An 18966-nucleotide genomic window follows, 5' to 3' on the forward strand; every position below is an offset into this window, starting at 1 on the left:
CACCCATCAGTGAATACATTAAGGGGTGTAGTTTTTAAAATGGGGTCATTTGTGGGGGTATCTATTATTCTGACACTTATGAGCCTTTGCTATCTTGGCTTGGTGCAGAAAAATAAAGTGTTCCTCAAAATGCTGAAAAGTAATGTTAAATTTGTACGTCCCCTAAATGGTTAAAAAAACAAAAGTTTTTCAAATGTGCATTCAGAATAAAGTAAATAGATAGAAATATATATCTTAGCAAAAGTTTGTACAGTATGTTTGCACATATTTGAGATATTACAATTCAAAATGTGAAAAAACGATATTTTTATGAGGCACATCAGTGAGTTTTGCACTGGTTTACAAGCTCAGCACAACATTGGACAGTATAAAGAGATAGTACAATTTCTTGGCATTCATTATGCAATGAGTTTTACCACTTATTTTTCATGTGCAGATGGAGCCTTTAGGCCTCATGTCCACGGGGAAAATAAGAATTAAAATCCGCAGGGTTTTTCCCACACGCAGATCCGCGCTCCATAGGAATGCATTGACCACCCGCGGGTAGATAAATACCTGCGGATGGTAATTAAAAAATTTCTGGAGCATGAAAAAAAAATGGACATGCTCCATTTTAGTGCGGATCACGCATGCGGGAGCTCATACAGCACAGCTCAATTGATCTCGCGCATGAAATATAAAAGACAATTACAGTGCATCCGCAGCGGATCTGATTTTCCCCGTGGACATGAGGCCTTAGTATGCATGTCTGTTTGTTTTATTAACACCTTTTTTTGTCTTTATATCAAAGGACAATCTTTTTGAATGGCACTTCACAGTCAGGGGTCCACCAGATTCTGATTTTGATGGTGGAGTTTACCATGGCAGAATTGTCCTTCCACCCGAATATCCCATGAAACCTCCAAGTATTATTCTGTTAACGGTAAGTCATGTATTTCTAGATTCCTGCACACGTTCCTGCCTTAGGGCTCATTCACACAACTGTGATTTCAGCACATATTACATTTTTCTATCCAGTCGTTATTCAGACGCCTCTGCATTGGCTGCCCATCCACTGCAGAACTAAATTTAAACTCCTCTACCTCACTCACAAAGCTCTGCATGGCGCTGTGCCACCATACATCACCTCCCTCCTGTCAGTACACCACCCAGCCCGCTCACTCCGATCAGCTAACACACTCAGACTAAACACCCCTGTAATACGAACCTCACATGCTCACCTACAGGACTTCACCAGAGCAGGCCCGATCCTCTGGAATGCTCGACCCCAAGGCATCCGGACAGTTCCCGATGCACGAAATTTCAGACGTGCCTTAAAAACGCACCTCTTCAGGGAAGCATACCAAATCTCCTGACCTAGTCCCTCGCCCCTCCCTATGGTGCCCCACCCTGTTTGCCTTCTAATAAATGATCTGTACATAAAATTTCCTATTGCCTGTGTTCCCCAACCCCTGCACCTCCTGTACCACCCCCAACCCATTTGTGTCTAACCCAATGTATCTCACATTGTAATTGTTGCAATTGTTGTATTGTTTTGCATTTATCCATGCCTGAAAGCGCTGCGGAATAAGTTGGCGCTATACAAATAAAGATTATTGTTATATTATTATATTACGGACGCGATGCACGGCCATGTGACACGTGGTGAATGGAGTCAATGAAAGTAAATGGACTTTCATTGATCCGTTCACATTAGCTTGTAAACACTGCGTGTAGGTACGCGTTAGAAAAAGATCGCAGCATGCTCTATTTCTCTGCGTACTACATGGCAAGAGACCTATACTTCTGTAAGGGTGTGTAGGTAAACACTGTCCATACGCAATACATTGTGTATGGGCGGCGATTCATATGCATCCCCTCTATGAAACAGAGCAGGTAATTTAAAAAAAAGTCTCACTGATATTTTTTATATGTATTTTTCATTTGCCAGGCTAATGGTAGATTTGAAGTTGGAAAGAAAATCTGCTTAAGTATTTCTGGTCATCATCCTGAAACATGGCAGCCATCTTGGAGTAGTAAGTACCTGTTTGCCTTCATACAATCTAAGAATTATTCTATCTAATTTTCTATGGAAACTTCTGTGAAACACTACTACGGAAGTGAGAATTTGTTTCCACTGATCTGTTTAAATGTCTTTCTAAATTCCCATCCCCTGTCTGCTGTCATAAAATGACATGTTAATGTTAGGAAGTAGTTGCTCATAAATAAGATTTATATAAATACAGCAGAATCTGTATTTACTTTAAATCCATAATCCGTTAAAAACATCCACGCGGCATTTTGATCTGAGAACCAAATAGCTGGGAATGCATAACTGATAGCTAAGCTGTCCTATTTACATCTGACTGTATCTACAGGTAAGATTTGGGTCTAGTATGATCTGTTGAATATATGAATACCCATAGTAGCTTTATTTTTTGTTTGCAAGCAGTGTTCCAGAAACAAAGGAAAAGGTGGAATTAGTTTATAATACACTGTACGTTTTAATATGCTTTATTTTCAACTAAATTGTAGTGTATATGAGTAATAATACTGTATGCCGGCCAATAACACTTAGGATACTGGCATAATACTACTATTTTTGTCCTCCTTTTCACAGTCCATGTGTAGCCTTTGAAGAAAAGCAGCTATTCTATTCTAGCTATGCTGATTTAAGGAAGTGACTGTCGGGTATCTCCCCAAACATCACCCGCTCATCTTTTTTAAAAGGGTTATGAAGAAGATTAAATATACTCTCAAATATTTTAAGTTACACATATAAAATTTGAGCTTGATTTGTTACCTTCTTAAAGAAAACGTCCTGTGGTTAGGGAATAGAAATATTATTGGTAACTTCTGCAGCTGCGGGCATGCTTCTGTGTGTCAGATTAGGCTAAGAACTGCAGCTGCACGAATCTGCTTGTGCTGTTTGCCACAATGTATTAATGTAAGGGTGCCTCCACACAGGCGATTGCGTTATTGGGGCCGGCGCAAAACGCAGCAATACGGCAAATGTGTGTCTGCTTTGTAAAGTACTTTGTTGTGCTTTTTTTTTCACCCAAATCGAACAAATGATGGCTTCATATGTAAACCTAGTTGCATAAAAATGCAAAAAAAGCCAAAAGATTGAATATGCCGCGATTTTTTTTTTTGCTATCGCAACGGAGAACGCATCGCAGATAAAAATGAGACAATTGAAATACATTGGTTTCATAAATCTGCTTTTTTACTCACTCTCGCATGGAGCAAAAAACGCAGTGTTTTAGGGTCCGTGTGGAGGCACCCTAGGGGTGAATTCACACGAGCGCATATGCGGTGTGTTTTTACGCCCAATCGTATATACGTGACCATCTAAGGCATTGGTTTCCAATGTATTCGTTTGCACGGGTGATTTTTTTACGGCGCGTAAAAAAACGGCAACCAGCAGAAAATAGAACATACGCGACTGAAATACACGCCAACGCATATACGATGGCCAAAAAGATAGTTTGAAAAGTAGGAACAGACGAGAATACGCTTTCTAGCTCTGGTCGTGATTGCTAAAAAACCTTCTTTCCGGCGATTATACACTGCGGACGTGCGAACGTAAATACTCCTGCGCTCGTGTGAATGCACCCTAAGGGCTGTTTCAGACGACTGTATATCGGCCGGGTATTTACGCCGGCTGATATACGGTGTCTCTGTCTGCAGGGGGAGAAGGCTGGAAGAGACTGGAGCAATGCTCTGAGCTCCCGCCCCCTCTATGCCTCCTCTTCACCCCCTCTCCGCCCCTCTGCACTATTTGCAATGAGGAGAGGCAGGACGGGGCGGAGCTAATTCCCGAAACTGAGCCCCACCCCATCCCGCCTCCTCTTATTGCAAATAGTGCAGAGGGGCAGAGAGGAGGCAGAGAGGGGCCGGCAGCTCAGAGCACTCCTCCCGGCCCTCCCCGCCTCCTCCCGGCCCTCCCCGCCTCCTCCCGGCCCTCCCCGCCTCCTCCCGGCCCTCCCCGCCTCCTCCCGGCCCTCCCCGCCTCCTCCCGGCCCTCCCCGCCTCCTCCCGGCCCTCCCCGCCTCCTCCCGGCCCTCCCCGCCTCCTCCCGGCCCTCCCCGCCTCCTCCCGGCCCTCCCCGCCTCCTCCCGGCCCTCCCCGCCTCCTCCCGGCCCTCCCCGCCTCCTCCCGGCCCTCCCCGCCTCCTCCCGGCCCTCCCCGCCTCCTCCCGGCCCTCCCCGCCTCCTCCCGGCCCTCCCCGCCTCCTCCCGGCCCTCCCCGCCTCCTCCCGGCCCTCCCCGCCTCCTCCCGGCCCTCCCCGCCTCCTCCCGGCCCTCCCCGCCTCCTCCCGGCCCTCCCCGCCTCCTCCCGGCCCTCCCCGCCTCCTCACCCTGCAGACAGAGACGCCGTATATCGGCCGGCTTAAATACCCGGCCGATATACGGTCGTCTGAAACAGCCCTAAGGCTGCTTTCAGATGGCTGAGAAAATCGCACAATATTTGTGCACTGTGAGATGCAGGACTATGAATTTTTTTTGTTTTTTCATTTAGCAGGCTGTTTAGCTCCAAGAAGGATGTCTAACCTTGGATGTGATTTAAAAACCTTTTAACAGTAAGGCCAGTTTCACACTGGTAGTAAACGCTGTGGAATTTTCGCTAGTGGAATCGCTGCCGAAATTCTGCAGAATTTACAGTGCAAGCCGTGGGGAGGAGATTTCAGAAATATCCTTCATATAGAGCACAAATTATTATTATTATTTTTTTTTTTAAAAGACTGCGGATTTTAAACTGTCAGCATGTCTTTTTATGCTGCGAAATTCAACCCCTAAAATACAAGGCTTCATTCTTTCCAATCCAAATTTGGATTCAGGGTTTCCTAAAAGGCTTTCTCTTTTTGATGTTATACAACGGTGCCATCTGCTGACTAAAGCCAGTGTGTGTGCCAGAGAGGCTCCGACAGCGGAGTGGCTGGCAATAGACGGTAAGAATACTTTGTCGGACGTCTTCTGACATTGGTGCTGTACAAGCTTCAATCAGAATATAGGATGACATCAGACAGTGGATTGAAAAGCGTTAAATTCCGCAGCTGATCCGCAATTTAAAAAACAGCCTAATCTGCACTGTTTAGGTGTGGATTTGGCCACCGCAGATTTCCAGCAGAAATCCAGCTGCTGGCTTTTGCATAATATTGTACTGTAGCATTTCTCAGTTGCAAAATGCAAGCAGAGCTTCTCCGATTGCTGTCAGAAGCGGGACTTGTCATATTGTTTGAATTGACAACTCCAGGTGCCATCTGTAATTGGCATTTCACTGACTGCTTTTTGCAGTGTGGAAAAGGCAGCATGTAATAACACCCTCAGGTCGGTTTCACACGGCTGAAAATCTCGCGCGAGTTTGGTTCACTCTTTTGAATGGAGTCATATATTGAATGATGGCATGTCCTGTCTTTTCATATTACCCAAAACGCATCGCCCATTGTTTTCAATGGGACAGTAAAGCAGATCACACGCCATGCAATGTGCACGCGAGTGTGATGGGAAGTTTCCCATTGAAAACAATGGGAAACACTTGCCAATCCTCTAACGTAGGGGTCCCCAACCACCGGGCCGCGCTGTTGGGTGTTTAGCGCCGGTCCGCGGCACCACCGGGGAACTTTTGCTCTAAACACAAGGCCCGCGGGCCGAATCCGGCCCGCTGCTTTGTGTTATGTGGCCCGCGGCGTGCCGACGCCGCTGACCACTGAAGCGATTACCAGCAGGGGCGCCGCAGCTCCCCGCTGGTAATCGCGCTGATCACGGCGCACACTGACCTCAGTGTTCAGCCAGGATTCTCCTCCCCGAGTCCCCTGCTCATTAGTTCCGCAGGAGAGGACTCTGGGAGGAAGCCTTCCGGGCTGCACACTGACGTCAGGGCAAGCAGACAGAGAGCAACGCTGTAGTAAGTATATGGGTTGGGGAGGCTGCTTACTACTGGGGGGGGCTGCCTATTACTGGGGGAGTGGGGGCTACTTATTACAGGGGGGGGCTGCCTATTATGGGGGGGACTGCCTATTATGGGGGGGACTGCCTATTACTGGGGGGGGGGGCTACTTATTACAGGGGAAGGGGCTGGTTATTACTGGGGGGGGCGGCTACTTATTACTGGGGGGGGCGGCTACTTATTACTGGGGGGGGCTGCCTATTACTGGGGGGGGGGGTACTTATTACAGGGGAAGGGGCTGCCTATTACTGGGGTGGGGGTTGCCTATTACTGGGGGGGGATGCTTACTGGGGGGGGGCTGCTTATTACTGGGGGGGTGGGGGGCTACTTATTACAGGGGAAGGGGCTGCTTATTACTGGGGGGGCTGCTTATTCCAGGGGATGGGGCTGCTTATAACTGGGGGGGGGGGGGGGCTGCTTATAGCTGGGGGGGGGGGGCTGCTTATAACTGGGGGGGGGGGCTGCTTATAACTGGGGGGGGGCTGCTTATAACGGGTGGGGCTGCTTATACCTGGGGGTGGGGCTGCTTATACCTGGGGGGGGGGGCTGCTTATAACGGGTGGGGCTGCTTATAACTGGGGGGGGGGGCTGCTTATAACGGGTGGGGCTGCTTATAACTGGGGGTGGGGCTGCTTATAACTGGGGGGGGGGGCTGCTTATAACGGGTGGGGCTGCTTATAACGGGTGGGGCTGCTTATAACGGGTGGGGCTGCTTATAACTGGGGGGGGGGGCTGCTTATAACTGGGGGGGGGCTGCTTATAACTGGGGGGGGGGGGCTGCTTTATAACTGGGGGGGGGGCTGCTTATAACTGGGGGGGGGCTGCTTATAACTGGGGGGGGGCTGCTTATAACTGGGGGGGGCTGCTTATAACTGGGGGGGGGGCTGCTTATAACTGGGGGGGGGCTGCTTATAACTGGGGGGGGGGGGCTGCTTATAACTGGGGGGGGGGCTGCTTATAACTGGGGGGGGGGGGCTGCTTATAACTGGGGGAGGGGCTGCTTATAACTGGGGGGGGGCTGCTTATAACTGGGGGGGTGGGGCTGCTTATAACTGGGGGGGGGGCTGCTTATAACTGGGGGGGGGGGCTGCTTATAACTGGGGGGGGGGGGCTGCTTATAACTGGGGGGGGGGGCTGCCTTATAACTGGGGGGGGGGGGGGGCTGCTTATAACTGGGGGGGGGCGGCTGCTTATTACTGGGGAGGGGCTGCTTATTACTGGGGTGGGGGGCTGATTATTACTGGGGGGATTGCTTACTGGGGGGGGGGCTATTTATTACAGGGGAAGGGGCTGCCTATTACTGGGGGGGGGGTCGCTGCCTATTACTGGGGGGGGGTCGCTGCCTATTACTGGGGGGGGGGGTCGCTGCCTATTTACTGGGGGGGGGGGGTCGCTGCCTATTACTTGGGGGGGGGGGGTCGCTGCCTATTACTGGGGATGGGGGAGACACCTGCATATTACGGGGGGGGGGGGGGATCTGCTTATTACAGGGGAAGGGGCTGCTAATTACTGAGGGGTGGGGGCTGTCTATTACTGGGGGGGGGAGATAAATTATATGCTGCCCTATGTGTGTGCTGGGGGGGGGATAGATTATATACTGCCCTATGTGTGTACTGCCAGGACATTCTAAATGTCATAATTAAATAAGAATGCACTAAACTCCAACCCCCTTCATAACCCCACCCCATATAACCAAAGACCCGCCCATGTCACGCCCAACCCTGTTGGGCCTTGTAAAAATGGTCTTGCTTGAAGCCGGTCCCTGGTGCCAAAAAGGTTGGGGACCACTGCTCTAATGTGCCTGAAAGCCGCGCCAGAAGATCACTACAGAAGTGATGAGAGGTATTTTCTGGCAAAAACGCCTCGCATTGATGTGAAAATGCACATTGGGGAGCGAGATGGGTAGCCTCAGGCTGCTCTTACACAACAGTTTCTTCGCTGCAGTAGGTTGGTAGAGAAACGCCAATGGGTGTGTTCATTCAAACCATGACGAGTCCGGCTGCCCGCCACAACTGGCATATCTCTGCCTGTGTTTTCTAGGGTAGAAACTCTCTGCCATGTAATAGCAACTAGAGATGAGCGAGCACCAAAATGCTCGGGTGCTCGTTACTCGGGACGAAATTATCGCGATGCTCGAGGGTTCGTTTCGAGTAACGAACCCCATTGAAGTCAATGGGCGACTCGAGCATTTTTGTATATCGCCGATGCTCGCTAAGGTTTCCATTTGTGAAAATCGGGGTAATTCAAGAAAGTGATGGGAACGACACACCAACGGATAGGGCAGGCGAGGGGCTACATGTTGGGCTGCATCTCAAGTTCCCAGGTCCCACTATTAAGCCACAATAGCGGCAAGAGTGGGCGCCCCCCCCCCCCCTCCCAACAACTTTTACTTCTGAAAAGCCCTCATTAGCAATGCATACCTTAGCTAAGCACCACACTACCTCCAACAAAGCACAATCACTGCCTGCATGACACTCCGCTGCCACTTCTCCTGGGTTACATGCTGCCCAACCCCCCCCCCCCCCCCCCCGCACGACGCAATGTCCACAGCGCACACCAAAGTGTCCCTGCGCAGCCTTCAGCTGCACTCATGCCACACCACCCTCATGTCTATTTATAAGTGCGTCTGCCAGAGGAACCGCAGGCACACACTGCAGAGGGTTGGCACGGCTAGGCAGCGACCCTCTTTAAAAGGGGCAGGGCGATAGCCCACAATGCTGTACAGAAGCAATGAGAAATATAATCCTGTGCCACCGCTATCAGGAGCTGCAGACGTGGGCATAGCAATGGGGAACCTATGTGCCACACACTATTCATTCTGTCAAGGTGTCTGCATGCCCCAGTCAGACCGCAGTTTTTTATAAATAGTCACAGGCAGGTACAACTCCGCAATGGGAATTCCGTGTGCACCCACAGCATGGGTGGCTCCCTGGAACCCACCGGCTGTACATAAATGTATCCCATTGCAGTGCCCATCACAGCTGAGGTAACGTCCGATTAAATGCAGGTGGGCTTCGGCCCACACTGCATGCCCCAGTCAGACTGGGGTTCTTTAGAAGTGTACACATGGAGTTACAACTCCGTGTGGACCGACAGCATGGGTGGGTGCCAGGAAGCCACCGGCGGTACATAAATATATCCCATTGCATTGCCCATCACAGCTGAGGTAATGTCATGTTTAATGCAGGTGGGCTTCGGCCCACACTGCATGCCCCAGTCAGACTGGGGTTCTTTAGAAGTGTACACATGCAGTCACAACTCCCTGTGGACCCACAGCATGGGTGGGTACCAGGAAGCCACCGGCGTTACATAAATATATCCCATTGCATTGCCCAGCTTTAATGCAGGTGGGCAAAAAATTAATTGGATTACACTGTAGGCGAGGGCCCCAAAAAATTGGTGTACCAACAGTACTAATGTACCTCAGAAAAATTGCCCATGCCCAACCAAGATGGCAGGTGAAACCCATTAATCGCTTTGGTTAATGTGGCTTAATTGGTAACTAAGCCTGGAGGCAGCCCAGTTAAAATAAAAATTGGTTGAGGTGAAAGTTTCAACGCTTTAATGAGCATTGAAACGTGTAAAAATTGTTTACAAAAATTATATGACTGAGCCTTGTGGGCCTAAGAAAAATTGCCCGTTCGGTGTGATTACGTCAGGTTTCAGGAGGAGGAGGAGCAGGAGGAGGAGGATGAATATTATACACAGATTGATGAAGCTAAAAGGTCCCCGTTTTTGATGGTGATAGAGAACGATGCTTCCATCCGCGGGTGCAGCCTACGTATTGTTTAGGTACCGCTGCTGTCCGCTGGTGGAGAAGAGAAGTCTGGGGAAATCCAGGCTTTGTTCATCTTGATGAGTGTAAGCCTGTCGGCACTGTCGGTTGACAGGCGGGTACGCTTATCTGTGATGATTCCCCCAGCCGCACTAAACACCCTCTCTGACAAGACACTTGCCGCAGGACAAGCAAGCACCTCCAGGGCATACAGCGCGAGTTTAGGCCATGTGTCCAGCTTCAACACCCAGTAGTTGTAGGGGGCAGAGGCGTCACGGAGGACGGTCGTGCGATCGGCTACGTACTCCCTCACCATCCTTTTACAGTGCTCCCGCCGACTCAGCCTTGACTGGGGAGCGGTGACACAGTCTTGCTGGGGAGCCAGAAAGCTGTCAAAGGCCTTAGAGAGTGTTCCCCTGCCTGTGCTGTACATGCTGCCTGATCTCTGCGCCTCCCCTGCTACCTGGCCCTCGGAACTGCGCCTTCGGCCACTAGCACTGTCGGATGGGAATTTTACCATCAGTTTGTCCGCCAGGGTCCTGTGGTATAGCATCACTCTCGAACCCCTTTCCTCTTCGGGTATGAGAGTGGAAAGGTTCTCCTTATACCGTGGGTCGAGCAGTGTGTACACCCAGTAATCCGTAGTGGCCAGAATGCGTGTAACGCGAGGGTCACGAGAAAGGCATCCTAACATGAAGTCAGCCATGTGTGCCAGGGTACCTGTACGCAACACATGGCTGTCCTCACTAGGAAGATCACTTTCAGTATCCTCCTCCTCCTCCTCAGGCCATACACGCTGAAAGGATGACAGGCAAGCAGCATGGGTACCCTCAGCAGTGGGCCAAGCTGTCTCTTCCCCCTCCTCCTCATGCTCCTCCTCCTCAATGCGCTGAGATATAGACAGGAGGGTGCTCTGACTATCCAGCGACATCCCCGCCTCTGTTTCCGAGCGCAAAGCGTCTGCCTTTATGCTTTGCAGGGAACTTCTCAAGAGGCATAGCAGAGGAATGGTGACGCTAATGATTGCAGCATCGCCGCTCACCATCTGGGTAGACTCCTCAAAGTTTCCAAGGACCTGGCAGATGTCTACTAACCAGACCCACTCTTCTGTAAAGAATTGAGGAGGCTGACTCCCACTGCACCGCCCATGTTGGAGTTGGTATTCCACTATAGCTCTACGCTGCTCATAGAGCCTGGCCAACATGCGGGGCGTAGAGTTCCACCGTGTGGGCACGTCGCACAGCAGTCGGTGCACTGGCAGATGAAACCGATGTTGCAGGGTGCGCAGGGTGGCAGCGTCCGTGTGGGACTTGCGGAAATGTGCGCAGAGCCGGCGCACCTTTCCGAGCAGGTCTGACAAGCATGGGTAGCTTTTCAGAAAGCGCTGAACCACCAAATTAAAGACATGGGCCAGGCATGGCACGTGCGTGAGGCTGCCGAGCTGCAGAGCCGCCACCAGGTTACGGCCGTTGTCACACACGACCATGCCCGGTTGGAGGCTCAGCGGCGCAAGCCAGCGGTCGGTCTGCTCTGTCAAACCCTGCAGCAGTTCGTGGGCCGTGTGCCTCTTCTCTCCTAAGCTGAGTAGTTCCAGCACGGCCTGCTGACGCTTGCCCACCGCTGTGCTGCCGTGCCGCGCGACACCGACTGCTGGCGACGTGCTGCTGCTGACACATCTTGATTGCGAGACAGAGGTTGCGTAGGAGGAGGAGGAGGAAGAAGAGGAGGAGGAGGGTGGTTTAGTGGAGGAAGCATACACCGCTGCAGATACCACCACCGAGCTGGGGCCCGCAATTCTGGGGGTGGGTAGGACGTGAGCAGTCCCAGGCTCTGACTCTGTCCCAGCCTCCACTAAATTCACCCAATGTGCCGTCAGGGAGATATAGTGGCCCTGCCCGCCTGTGCTTGTCCACGTGTCCGTTGTTAAGTGGACCTTGGCAGTAACCGCGTTGGTGAGGGCACGTACAATGTTGCGGGAGACGTGGTCGTGCAGGGCTGGGACGGCACATCGGGAAAAGTAGTGGCGACTGGGAACTGAGTAGCGCGGGGCCGCCGCCGCCATCATACTTTTGAAAGACTCCGTTTCCACAACCCTATACGGCAGCATCTCCAGGCTGATAAATTTGGCTATGTGCACGTTTAACGCTTGAGCGTGCGGGTGCGTGGCGGCGTACTTGCGCTTGCGCTCCAACACTTGCGCTAGCGACGGCTGGACGGTGCGCTGACAGACATTGGTGGATGGGGCCGAGGACAGCGGAGGTGAGGGTGTGGGTGCAGGCCAGGAGACGGTAGTGCCTGTGTCCTGAGAGGGGGGTTGGATCTCAGTGGCAGGTTGGAGCACAGGGGGAGAGGCAGCGGTGCAAACCGGAGGCGGTGAAGGCCTTCGTCCCACCTTGTGGGGTGCTTGGCCATCATATGTCTGCGCATGCTGGTGGTGGTGAGGCTGGTGGTGGTGGCTCCCCGGCTGATCTTGGCGCGACAAAGGTTGCACACCACTGTTCGTCGGTCGTCTGCACTCTCAGTGAAAAACTGCCAGACCTTTGAGCACCTCGGCCTCTGCAGGGTGGCATGGCGCAAGGGGGCGCTTTGGGAAACAGTTGGTGGATTATTCGGTCTGGCCCTGCCTCTACCCCTGGACACCGCACTGCCTCTTGCAACCTGCCCTGCTGCTGCCCTTGCCTCCCCCTCTGAATACCTGTCCTCAGTAGGCGTAGCAAACCAGGTGGGGTCAGTCACCTCATCGTCCTGCTGCTCTTCCTCCGAATCCTCTGTGCGCTCCTCCCTCGGACTTACTGCTCTTACTACTACCTCACTGATAGGCAACTGTGTCTCATCGTCATCGTCCTCCTCACCCACTGAAAGGTCTTGAGACAGTTGCCGGAAGTCCCCAACCTCATCCCCCGGGAACTTTCCAAAGGTTGGGCATCGGTCACGACAAACTCCTCCAGTGGGAGAGGATTCGGAACCCTTGCTGCCCATTCTGGGCAGGGGCCCGGGAACAGTTCCTGGGAGTCTGCCTGCTCCTCAGAATGTGTCATTGTAATGGAGTGATGAGGCTGGGAGGAAGGAGGAGCAGCAGCCAGAGGATTCAGAGTTGCAGCAGTGGACGGCGCAGAACTCTGGGTGTTCGATAGATTGCTGGATGCACTTTCTGCCATCCACGACAGGACCTGCTCACACTGCTCATTTTCTAATAAAGGTCTACCGCGTGGACCCATTAATGGTGAGATGAATGTGGGGACGCCAGAAACGTGCCTCTCTCCTAATCCCGCAGCAGTCGGCTGCGATACACCTGGATCAGGAGCTCGGCCTGTGCCCACACCCTGACTTGGGGCCCCGCGTCGTCGCCCACGTCCTCTAGGCCTACCCCTACCCCTACCCCTCAGCATGGTGTATTACCAGTAGTGCAGAAACAGAACGCTGTAATTAAATGTGCCGCTTATTGGCCTGTGGTTGGAGGCTGACTTCGCTTACGGAACGCCAGGAAATAATTTGGCGCAAGCCTGCTGTAACACTTAGCTGGCTGCGTATGATTTTGTAGAACTACTACACCCAGCACAGTCAGACCCAGAACACTGAGCACAGTCACAGGCAGGCGAAATAGATTTTTTGACCAATATTTTTTAGAAAAGGCACACTGCCTATATTCAACGAATATGACTTCTGTCCCTGGAGTATGTCACAGAACTGCAGAGTGTTGCACTGTGGACTGGAATACAGCGGTGATTTACCAGCCAACACAGAGCCAGGAAATAATTTTGTGCAGCCTGCTGTAACACTTAGCTGGCTGCGTATGAATTAGAAGGACAACTACACCCAGCACAGACCCAGTACACTGAGGACAGTCACAGGCAGCCCAAATAGATTTTTTTCCCCAAATGTTTTTGGAAAGGCCCACTGCCTATATTCAATAAATATATGTCTTCTGTCCCTGCCTCACCACCACTACTGGCCCTGGAGTATGTATAATTACTGCAAGGTGCAATGCTCTGCACGGCCGATGAAAAAAAAAAAAATGTGCAACACTGCAAAAAGCAGCCTCCACACTACTGCACACGGTTAGATGTGGCCCTAAGAAGGACCGTTGGGGTTCTTGAAGCCTAAAATACTCCTAACACTCTCCCTATAGCAGCTCCGGCACCAACAGCACTTTCCCTCCTCTATGTCAGAATAAATCTGTGGCGAGCCGCGGGAGGGGCCGATCTTTATACTCGGGTGACACCTGATCTCGCCAGCCACTCACTGCAGGGGGGTGGTATAGGGCTTGAACGTCGCAGGGGGAAGTTGTAATGCCTTCCCTGTCTTTCTATTGGCCAGAAAAGCGAGCTAACGTCTCAGAGATGAAAGTGAAAGTAACTCGAACATATCGTGGTACTCGTCACGAGTAACGAGCATCTCGAACACGCTAATACTCGAACGAGTATCAAGCTCGGACGAGTACGTTCGCTCATCTTTAATAGCAACCTATGGTAACATTAAGTTATACAATAATTAGGCTATATGTACATAAGACTGAGCAACACCTTTAACCCTTTAAGGACGTAGCACTAATTTTCCTTTATTCATTGTTACTTAACAAGTTTGATTTTTTTCATTGACGATGAGGGCTTATTTTTTGTGCGATGAGTTGTATTCTTCACTGGGGCTATTTTGGAATACATAAAATATATTGACTCCATTTACTTAACACTTTTTGGGGGCAGGCGATGTGGGGGGGGGGGGGGGGGGCAGTTATTGTAGTATCTATATTCTAAGAACCATAATTTGGATTAGTGATAAATGTTCTACATAGAAAAAAAAAACACTTTTAAAGCCTTTGGGACTTTTTATATGACCTTGATTCATGATACCCCTTAGTGACCGCCAATGCACCTTTTCACAGTGTTCACTAAGGAACTTTATTACGATGTGTGCGTCTTTTCAGGGTGCGTTCCCACATAACAATAACCATTTGCCACCAAGACTTTGCCCAGCCATAGCTGCCAACAGCCGCACTATGCTGCTAACTTTATCAGCAAGATTGTGCTTCCATTAGCTGCTGCAGCTGGGTGGAATCTCTGTAGCAAGCTGCTTTTGTTACGTGGGAACGCACACTCTTGCATTGCATCTGATTACAGACAGGCTCATACTCGAACAGCTGGGAGAAAAGAAGCCTCTGGTTACAGCCATTTAACCCCTTTGGGCTCTGTAATCGTGGGGTACTGAGGGATTATTATGAACCTGAAGGGCTCGAAAATGGCCTCTGGGTTTCTATTTATGGTAGCCTATAAGGCCAGGTTAGAGGGTATCATAGGCCAATGCAATACACTGCAATACTGAAGTATTGCAGGTGGTTATAGGAATGATTGTTCCTAATTAAATTCAAGTCTCATAATGAGCCAAAAATAAAAAACTTTTAAAGTGTAATAAAAATGGTAAAAGTATAAAAATAGTCAAAGCTCTACCTTTCCCCCTTTCTGTAAAAAAAACAAACAAACATAAAAATGCATTTGGTATTGCTGCATTCTTAATGATTGACGTAAAACAAGTTAGCACATTGCTTAACCCACATGGTGAACAATGTGGGGAAAAAATATATATTTTACATATCTTGTCTCAAAAAAATCAGAACAAAAAGCAGTTAAAAAGTCATGTCAATCACCAATGGTACCATTAAAAAAATAGCTAAAAAAATACACTCAAAGCATATTTTTTTGTTTTTCTTTTGTGCAAAAAAATAGCAATGTATAAAAATATATATGTGTGTGTATATGTATTGTAGCATCTTGGGGGTATTGAGTTTATGGGTTCGCCATCTTTCCTCTACCTTGATCGCACCCAAGTAACCCACGTCCAGGCTGGATGTTTGGTAAAAGTCCATAAACCTGTCTTATTACAGTAACCTAACAGACAGCAAAAGTAATCTTTGCACTATTATAATACATCACAGTACACACTTGTCCACTTTTGCCCGCTCTAACATAGGCCTAATGCCTTAAGCACAGAGCAAACGTCCATCCGCTTTACCCAACTAGGGTGTCAATCTAGGAGGCGTCCTTTCCTGTCAGACTCATGGTAGCCTCTTGATCTGCAACAGACCACTCTCACAGAAGGGGGCACTGAGTTTAGCAAGACGGGCTTTTCTCCTAATTTACAGCAATAGAAAGAATGCCAGCAGGACAACCATACACCCAGTTACAGGGAAGCTATAAGTGTACATGCTCCTTAGTAGAATCCAGACTTCTAAGTCCACAATCCCAAGGCAATAAACGGTCTTACTAACTTTTCTCCTATCTTGTTACACCCAGACAGGTGTTTCCTGATTAATGAGCAGACTACATCCTTTGTCTGCCAAATCTTTCTTTGCAAAGCCTGCTCCCCAGCCCCTGAAGCCCATCTTTTATTGCACTTTTACAGTATGTGTGTGCATATAAAAACTTGGTATCAACTTAATCGTACTGGGATGCAGAATAAATTCACCATCTTTATACTGCACAGTGAATGCTGTAAAAATAATAAAAAATTATTGCAGATTTTGCTAATCTTGCATCTAGAAAAAAATGGAATGAAAAGCCATTAAAATGTTGCATGTTACCAAAAATGTGATCAAACTTTAGCGATTTTTGTGAGATGCGTTTTCTAACATTAGAAAGTCCTATTGACATTCGCATTAAAAAAGCACAGCGACATCACGATCGCAAGTGTGAAGGCGCCCTAAGTTATGACTCTAGGAATGTGGTGATGAAGGAAAAAAGACCCTGAAAATTTGGGCCTGCCTTAAGGATTAATAACTCTCAAAACAGATTTACAATTTACTGTAAATCTCTGCGTGAAACAACGCTCTCTTTATTGCCATAAGAAGTGTTGATATTGCCATCTTTACCGCAGGCCACAGTAGCATGGAGCAACAACACTGGAGGCTTAGTCCACTCTCTCACACACACCGAGTGTTGCGCCAACCACTGTACAGTGCACCCATTGATTTTAATAAGACCTGCACTTGAACGTTTTCAAGCGCTGTTTGTTCTATTTCAGCTTTTTTGCATTTTTCAACACGCCCCATAACCCATCACAATGATGGGATGTAGTAAAAAGTGCTATCAAACGCTGTGACATGTTCAAAGACACAGCTCAAAATCGCGGTAAAATGCCAGTTTTACTAAAGGTTGGCAATCTTATGGCAGTCTTCAGCAGTGAGCTGGAGAAAGATGCCCCAAATTTATTAATAGGTGCATGCCTTTTAATATTTTGGGCACATCTTTTGCTGTTCTTTTGCTCCAGAAAGGCAAATCTACACCAGCTATGACCTGCCATAAATGTACACTATAATTTATGGCTAGTTTGACATAAACCGCAATAGAATTGTTGGGCTGTGGTGGCCTTGCCCTCTTTTGGCTAAACTCCATCCGTTTTTTTGAGGGCTGCGAAATTTTGCACCTTTTGATGACAGAATTCTGGCACAAGTGCCTAAATTCCCTCTAATTTACTAAAAATCAAGATAATCCTTTCACTTATTTGATTTGCAGTCAAAGCTGCCATTAATCTCCCAAGGTTTTCATTCTTCAGCATCAGGGGGAAAAAAAAAGTAGAAGCCTATATAACCAGAAAATTAACCAAAAGTTTAATTCGCGAGGTGTAAAATCAGTACTCTTCAGTATTTCTGAGGTCATTTTTTACTAGGAATTAAAGAAATTGGTGATTTCTTACATTTCTTGCATAGTAATGTATGTAACTTTACTACACAGTAATGTACACTGTTGTGAGATTGTGTTCTTTACAGATACAACCTTTTTAATTTATTTTTTTTAAGCGGTTGTTTGGAGAAATGCACTAGGCTCTTGTCCAGAGCTAATGGGGTCTGCACCTCCACTTCTGGCCTGGTGCTTGCAACATTTCATGTTTTTATAGACGCTTCTTCCCCTCCCAGTGTTGGTGACCTCATTGCAGGGGTTGGTTGATTGGCTCCTTTCAGCAACTAAAGGCCCTTTTAACAAAACAATTATCGTTCAAACAAGCGAAAGTGAATGGTAATCGTTCACTCTAAATGCAAACCAACAACTGAACAAAGAACGACAATCCTTTACTTTTAGTTCATCGTTCATTTTATGCAGGCATAAAAATTATTGTTGGCTCTTTCATTTATTGTTCAGTTTAGACTGAATCAGTTTTTATTGAAGCATTTTAGTTTTTACATAACTGTAAATAAACGTTTTCAGTCCTTATCATTACATGTATCTTTCATTAAACCACTTATTACATATGAACACAATCAGGTAGTTAAACAGTGATAAATTACTAATTATGCTAATAGCCCTTAACCCCTTCATGACGCGGCCCCCTTTTTTTTTTCCATTTTTTGCTTTTTCCTCCCCCCCCCCCCTTTTTTTTCCAAACACATTTAATTTTTTTCAGTTATTTTCTGTCGTCATCTTGTGCGCACAATAACTTTTTAATTTTTCCGTCAACGTAATTGAGCAAGGGCTCCTTTTTTGCGGGATGTGCTGAAGTTTCTGTTACTAATTTAGAATACATACGACTTTTTGATCGCTTTTTATTGCATTTTTCTGGGAGACAGGGTGACTGAAAAAGTTCATTTCTGGCGTTCGTTTATTTTTTTTGGACGACGTTCACCGAGTGGGGTAAATAAGGCACTACTTTGATAGAGCGGACTTTTACGGACGCCTTTTACACGGCGATAACAGATATGTATTTTTATTTTATTATTTAGATTTTTTAATTATAGATATGGCAAAAGGGGGGTGATTTAAACTTTATTACTTTTTTTTTTCTAAATCTAAAAAAGCTTTATTGATCTTTCTTTTTTTTTGCTTTACATTCAAGTCCCCCTGGGGGACTACAGTATGCGATGCTTTGATCGCTCCTGCAGTGATTATGTCATACTGCAATTTCACAGGCAGCCTATCAAGCCACCCCACGGGGATGGCTTGCTAGGCAGTCTCTCAAGGCAGCCCTGGCGCCTTTCAGAAGGCCCCTGGCTGCCATGACACCTGCACGGCTCCCCCGATCTCACCGCGGGGGGACTGTGCGGGACCCCTGAACATCGGACAGGGGATTAAAGGGTTAATAGCCGCGATCGGCCAAACGGCTGATCGCAGCTATTGCCCGCCGGTGTCCGCTGTAATAAACAGCTGACGCCCGCGCTGTATGAAAAGAGGTCGCCCCGTGACCTCTCTTCATACATACCCTGACGCTCCAGGACGTAAATGTATGTCCTGGAGCGGGAAGGGGTTAAATAGTATCACTGTCTATCAAATGACCCAACA

The 18966-nt window shown here is 48.7% G+C and overlaps 1 protein-coding gene across 1 annotated transcript in view; it reads left to right on the forward strand.

Annotated features, from left to right (window-relative positions):
- UBE2J1 (ubiquitin conjugating enzyme E2 J1) overlaps positions 1–18966 on the forward strand; it is a 39210-nt gene that overhangs the window by 8939 nt on the left and 11305 nt on the right. Inside the window, exons 3-4 of the mRNA XM_066608597.1 lie at positions 791–922; positions 1931–2015. Of these exons, the coding sequence (XP_066464694.1) occupies positions 791–922; positions 1931–2015 (217 nt within the window). The remainder of the gene's footprint in view (positions 1–790; positions 923–1930; positions 2016–18966) is intronic.

The sequence above is a fragment of the Eleutherodactylus coqui genome, chromosome 1 (genome assembly GCF_035609145.1).
Source record: "Eleutherodactylus coqui strain aEleCoq1 chromosome 1, aEleCoq1.hap1, whole genome shotgun sequence".
Taxonomy (NCBI): Eukaryota; Metazoa; Chordata; class Amphibia; order Anura; family Eleutherodactylidae; genus Eleutherodactylus; species Eleutherodactylus coqui.